The 6,910-nt window shown below is 40.3% G+C and overlaps 1 protein-coding gene across 1 annotated transcript; it reads right to left on the bottom strand.

Moving 5' to 3' along the window:
• Positions 1-1,311: 1,311 nt before the first annotated feature.
• LOC307118377 (uncharacterized protein) lies at positions 1,312-6,602 on the bottom strand (the record flags this gene model as incomplete). Its single annotated transcript, XM_079803989.1, has 10 exons — positions 6,207-6,602; positions 5,684-5,779; positions 3,754-3,864; positions 3,389-3,595; positions 3,124-3,219; positions 2,713-2,979; positions 2,429-2,523; positions 2,218-2,268; positions 1,602-1,986; positions 1,312-1,499 (listed from the first exon to the last, which is right to left on the bottom strand). The coding sequence occupies exons 1-10, from the start codon at positions 6,238-6,240 to the stop codon at positions 1,312-1,314; spliced, it is 1,530 nt and encodes a 509-aa protein (XP_079660115.1). The 5' UTR covers positions 6,241-6,602.
• Positions 6,603-6,910: the final 308 nt, after the last annotated feature.

Genomic DNA, 6,910 nt, shown 5'->3' with positions numbered 1-6,910 from the left:
AAATTTGTATACAAAAAAAAATAAATACAATTTGCCATGTGCACCAGGAAAGACAAATTATAAACTGAAGAAGTATGCCTGTCATTCAGTATGATAAGCATTTCAATAAAACAATTCATATAATTCATATTTTTGAATAAATAGCTTCTGTGTTTAAAATTGCCCTGTGTATAATGAGCTGGTGGGTTTATGGTGAGGTGTGTTGCACACCGGGTGTGATGGGCTGCTTTGTGCCAGAAAGTCCAGGGCCACTTTTTTGCCCCAGTCCACCCCTGCTTTCCAGTGTCTTCATGCGCAGGAAGTTGTGCAACACACATGTGGCCTTCACACACACCTCTGCAACCTCTGGACTGGTTGCAATGACACGGGCGGTACATCCGCCACCGAGCTGAGAGGATGCCAAAGGCGCACTCAACTACCAACCTAGCCCGGCTGAGGCGGTAATTGAACACCCTTTTCTCTGGTGGGATGTGATGTCCAGGGTATGGCCGCAAGAGGTTGGTCATCAGTGGGAAGCCCTCATCCCCGGCAGATTGACCATTATTTGGCTTGACACCGGAGTGGTCTGGATCAGGTGATGATGGACCAGGATCGGCTTGGGTTCCTGTCAGGTCGGGGTTGGACTTCTGGTCAAGTCTCGAGCTCAAGCCCTCCACCAAGGACAGCAAGTGTTATCTCCTATCCAATACAAAGATTATATGAACATGTGAACTCATGAATGTTTTTTTTTTTTTAGCTGATTTACAACAGAACTGAATTCTTGCAATTGCATCACTAATTGTGTTATTTTCCTGTTTATTACTGTGAAGCTGCTGTGAAACAATCTGTATTGTATAAAGCGCCGTATAAATGAAGCTGACTTGACTTGACTATAACAAGAACATGAACACAAATTTGAAAACCTCACTACAAATAATCCAGAATTGAAGATAAATGATATTAATCCTACTCTGTCTGTTACACTACCTCACACCTGAAATCACTGATCGAGTGAATCTCCTGAACTTCTCCTGAACTTCTCCAGATCATTTCTAATCCATTCATGTTGTAACACCTGCTCTAACGTCGGCCGTTTCGTTGGATCCCGGGCTAGGCACTGGCTAATCAGATCACTGCATTCTGTACACATTTTATTAAGGAGAGAGCTGGTTAGTCATGATGACCATGTGACACGAATGTTGGCAATTATGAAAACAGCATCTGGTGAACTATAAACTGAATGCATTTCAACTTGAAACATCTTACATACTTCACCTTTACCTGTTTCTAAACAGAGCCTTTGCTTTATGTGTGTGTGTTTATCGATATTCTTCACTCACCTTTGGATAAGTTGGAGTTCTGAAATGTAACTTTGGCCTGTGTGATTTCCGTTCTATTGCCAAAGGGAGAACGTCCGTTAACCATCAGGTACAACAACACCCCTAGAGCCCAGACATTTGCTGGGACGGCGTGGAATCGAGATTCTGTGAAGACTTCAGGTGGGCAGTAAGAAGGTAATCCTGTGAGCAAGACATTTTTGCACATTGTTGAGCAATTTCTTCAAAGCATCAAATAATCAGAAAGTCACTACATCCAGGTTTCCACACTCCAAAAATACTCACCACGGTATATTTTTGTCTCGTAGCCATCACCACTAAGTAGCTGACCGCAGCCAAAGTCGATCAGCTTGAGCTCTAACGTGTTTGTCTTCACCAGGAAATTCTCTGCATGAACGTCATTATGAAAAACGCCATGCTCGATGCAGTGCTGTACCGCCAGCGCAGCCTGTCGCAGGATGACCCGTGCTGTTGTTTCATCCAGTTGACACGAATGACGAATGATGAAGTCCAGCAAGCTCTCGCAGGGGTCAGGGAACTCCATTATGAGAACGAATGTCCGAGGATGTTCAAACCAGTCGTACAGTCGGACGACGTAGGGGCTTATGGGTTCATGCCTCATCATTAGCAGCAGCGCCACTTCTGTAACGAGAGGTTCGGGATGCCCGGGCTAGAGAAAAGTAGTAGACAGAAGGTTAGCTGGGTAAAAATCTGAAGAAAACCTATCATTTTTAAATGTACTTTTCTTTGATCTTTACAGACACGATCATCAGAGCCTTTCCAGGTTTATTGATCTATTACATTTACACCTAATGCTTCCTACAGGTGTATTGACTACAGTAATCAGCACTTAAACAACAAACAGCACTTAAACAACAAATACAACTTTTGACCAACTTACAATATCAAGATAACGATCATTGTCAATCTTGTGCATCTGCTTGATGGCAACCTGCAAAAAAAAAAACAGCGTTCAATAACGGTATTCAAGCGCCTGACTTTGCACATAACATTTACGATTTGAGCATCTAAGTATTAACCCATCTGTATTAAGAATGTTTTGATGCATGCAAGAGCAAAAATGTTTGTACAATTCAGCAAGATTGCTTTACCTTTTTGCCATCAAACTTCCGTGTTCCCTTGAACACTCTCCCAAAAGTTCCGGATCCAATCATCTCTCCCACGTTATAGAGAGTCTCAAAGGAGTCTGAAAAACAAAATATGAGAAATGTATGAGCTTGCAAACAAGACGATAATAATACTGTTTAAAACAATGTTGGAGAAATAATGTCTTTAATAATTTTAATAATAAATAATACTTTTACTTTAAAAAAAGGTTCCCAGTAAAATGAAATCCAATGTGACTGTACACTGCCCAGCCTTATTTCAGTCTCACCTGTTGAGCTCGTGTTCACCGGTGAAGCCTCCATAAGGCCATTTGAAGTCTCCGTTGGCTCGACGGGAACTTGACCTGGCAGCGGATGGCACATCCACTCTTCGTCGCTCCAACTGCCCTGTTCGTTTCGGCTATCCGATCTATCGCCACTCCACCTCCAATCGACGATGTACGAGCCTCTGCTGCTAAGGCTCAACGACTCTCTGCAGAACCGCCTCACTGTATTGTCCTCAGAGAGGGACAAATATGATGTGGACATGATGCCTGCTGAAGACATTTGTAATAATATTAATAATCAATGTCAATGGTGAAATTGTTACTTTATGTTTTATTTTTTTCAACTTTCTATTTTCAATGACACATTATTTTGTTAACTGAGCCATAACTTGTGTAATAAAAGCCTATTCTGACCTCTGCGAAAGCCTTTAGATGGAGTGGACGGACGTCCATGATCATCTGGGCTCTGCCGGCTGCCGCTCTGCCACTCTCTCTTCCTGTCAGTCCGACCTGTTGGCACAGAAACAGAAAACTCAGAAGACAGAAGCGCTAAATGTGTAGGAAGCTCCTGGATCTGTGATTGCTAGATCCTTTGTTTTATATTAAAAATATCAGTGCAAACAAGACGATAATAATTCTGTTTAAAACAATGTTGGAGAAATAATGTCTGCAGATTGACCATTATTTGGCTTGACGCCGGAGTGATCTGGATCAGGTGATGATGGACCAGGATCGGGCTCTGGCTCCAGATCCGCTGGAGGAACAAAAGACTCCACAACATCCACATCACTGAGACAACAGCAGAGGAGCGAGCGCCTCACAGCCTTACACACGTTCCTGAGGAAAGAACGAACTCGTTTCCTCTTCTTACATTCTGTGGGTTTTTCTGAAATGAAGAAAACAAAACTGAATGATTAGAAACATCTCTGACGTCCAATTAGGCAGTGATAAAATGACATAACTTACGTTTTACTTAAAAAAAAGGTCACCAGTAAAATGAAATTCAATGTGACTGTACACTGCCCAGCCTTATTTCAGTCTCACCTGTTGAGCTCGTGATGTACGAGCCTCGGCTGCTAAGGCTCAACGACTCTCTGCAGAACCGCCTCACTATATTGTCCTCAGAGAGGGACAAATATGATGTGGACATGGTGCCTGGTCAAGACATTTTTAATAATATTAATAATCAATGTCAGTGGTCACATGAAATTGTTATTTTCAATGACACATTATTTGTTAAAGGGTTATTAGTTCACCCAAACGCCGGCGCTACGTCATATTCTCGCGCATGCGTCGTGGAGGCCTACACGGAAGACAAGAAGAGGTTGAATAAAGGCGTTATTTTGATTTTTTTTTTGGCACAAAAACTATTGACGTCGCCTCGTAAAATTATTGTAGAGCCACTGTGGTGAGATGGACTTTGTAACGACATTTTAAGTGCCTTTTATGGGTCTTGTGAGTGTAAATGTACCAGGGTTTTTCCTACATTGAAAATTTTTTGGCGGCCGCCAAAACAAATTTTTGTCCCGCCAAAGCTTTATTTGATGAGCTATTGTGATTTATGAATGATGTAGAATAGATGCTGCGCTTGTAACTGAGTGACAGAGAGACGATCAGAGCTCCTCCCTCGCTCGCACTCTCTCTGTCTTCAAAATAAGCATTCTTAGCTTTCTAATATTTCACATATTACGTTAATAAAAATCAAAAGGTCGGAAGACCGAATCCATGTTGCACGTGGCGCTATCAGACGATGTTTTCCTTTCATTGCCGCTGGGTGTGAAATGCGCTCAAAAAACATTGACTGATTCTCTGACCAGCTGACATAAAGCATACTTTCAATAAACGGGAAACAAATCGTGTCCAGTTATGAAGTGTTTTCTGTGTGTTGACAAATCTTTCGCGATGTTCTAACAGACGGGATTCGCACACAACGCGTCTGCTAATGTCCGATTCGCAACCTAATGAACCGAATCATTTTAACGACTGGTTAGAACAACTGATCTGTCCAACACTGAACTAACGAATCAGTTTAAATTTACTCAGAACACCTGAAATGAGAACACAAGTGTGCTTACACAATTTAGCAAGAGTGGGTGTAAGAGTTAGTTTTAATTATCCAGTCTTTCAGCTTATTTATGTTCATAATGTGTAGTAAAATAAATAGCCTATAAATCACTTAGTTTAGACTGTGAGGTGAACCCAGAACAAAGTTGTTGTTAGCTAGCTGATAATTTTATGAAATTGTATATGGCAGAAAATTAGGCTATTTGTTCATTTTTTAAAAACTACTTTTTAATATTGATATGATTATATACCAAAACAATTATCAGTAAATAGTGTAAAAATGAGGAACAAAAACAAACATCAAGGTATCCCACATGAAGAAATACTATAGTATATTATAGTAAAATTACTATAGTGTTTTTGAGCCATACTATAGTAAAGATACTACAGTAAATTGTAGTATATTGTATTATATTATAGTATTTACTACACTTTGTTTATTTACTGTAGTATATTTACTATAGTACAGTTCAAAAACACTATAGTATTTACTAGAGTAATTTTACTATAATATACTATAGTATTTTTTCATGTGGGATCAAAATAAGATAAGCAAAAGTTACAAACTTTCTTTGAATTTATTTAAAATGTATTGTCAGTATTGCGCTTGCAGATCATGTGGGTTGGGGACTTTTTTTACTGTGCGTGCGTGTGTCATGTCTGTCAGCCACCACCGAAGACCATTTTTGACCCAGGAAAAACCCTGTGTACTGAATGCCAATGGAGGCCTATCTGAGGCCTTCTCAGCCATCAGCTTTCAACAAAAAATATCTTCATTTGTGTTCCGAAGATGAAGGTCTTAAGGGTGTCGAACGACATGAGGGTGAGTAATTAATGACATCATTTTCATTTTTGGGTGAACTAACCCTTTAACTGAGCCATAACTTGTGTAATAAAAGCCTATTCTGACCTCTGCGAAAGCCTTTAGATGGAGTGGACGGACGTCCATGATCATCTGGGCTCTGCCGGCTGCCGCTCTGCCACGCTCTCTTCCTGTCAGTCTGACCTGTGGGCACAGAAACAGAAAACTCAGAAGACAGAAGCGCTAAATGTGTAGGAAGCTCCTGGATCTGTGATCTGGGTCTGGTCTGGCAGCGTATCCTGGGGGCCAGTTGCATAAACTAAGCCATTACGTTAAGACAGTGTCTTAAGATCTAGTATGAGCCACTAGCAGTTAGGCAAGTCTATGTTTTTATGTAACTGATTTAAAAAAATGTATGAACAGTCTTAAAGAAAAAAAATGTATGTCTAACTTGTAAGACTAGTCTTAACGGTTTATGCAACCGGCCCAGGCCTGATCACGGTCATCAGAACACTGTCTGTCTCCAAACCTCCTGACCAGCCGTCTGAGAGAAAGCAGCTCTCCTGGATATGGAGCGGCCCGAGGCTGAAATATTTCAGTAACATAACATAACTAACGTTAAAGCACTCACCTTCTCTTTCACCCATCATCTTCGCCATCGACATCCTCCTGCAATCTGGAACAAAAACAATACAAAACACAAAACAAAACAAAACAACACACAATACAATACAATAAACTCTCCTCAAAAATACTCCTCCAAAAAAAAAGAAAACAAAAACAAAGAATTAATCAAACTCGACACTCCTAAAATAAGAAAAGAACAATAAGATAAAAGTATCTACAACTCAAAAATGTAACTCTGTAAAGGATATCTCCTGCGATGTTCTTCCAGAATAAAAGTCTCGTCTCCTCCAAACAGCTTCAAAATTTCAAGGTCAGCACAGAAAATATTCTGCAAAAGTTTGTGAAATCGCCTCAGTCGTCTCTCTCAACAACAGATCAACAACACAATCGGTGCGTGTCTGAGTCTGCGTCAGAATTCATAACAGGCGTCGCCATAGCAACTAAAACGTGAATCATTCATTTGAGCGGAGCCGTGAGCGCGCATCGATCTGAACACATTTATTGAATAGTTACAAACTTCATTTGGACGTTTTCTTTATTAAAAAGTTTGAACCTGTTTCATTGACTCAGTTCAAAACTTTGATTCAGTGATTCCTCTGCATCCTCATCACTCAGAAATGCTAGATGTCTGTGCATGCATCAAAATGTGTTGGTAAATACTTTGATTTATTTATTTTTACTATATTTTTGCATATGAATAAAAAATAT

The sequence above is a fragment of the Gobio gobio genome, assembly GCF_949357685.1.
Source record: "Gobio gobio genome assembly, chromosome: 22".
NCBI classification, from domain to species: Eukaryota; Metazoa; Chordata; class Actinopteri; order Cypriniformes; family Gobionidae; genus Gobio; species Gobio gobio.
This window is presented reverse-complemented; position numbering and strand designations above follow the sequence as displayed.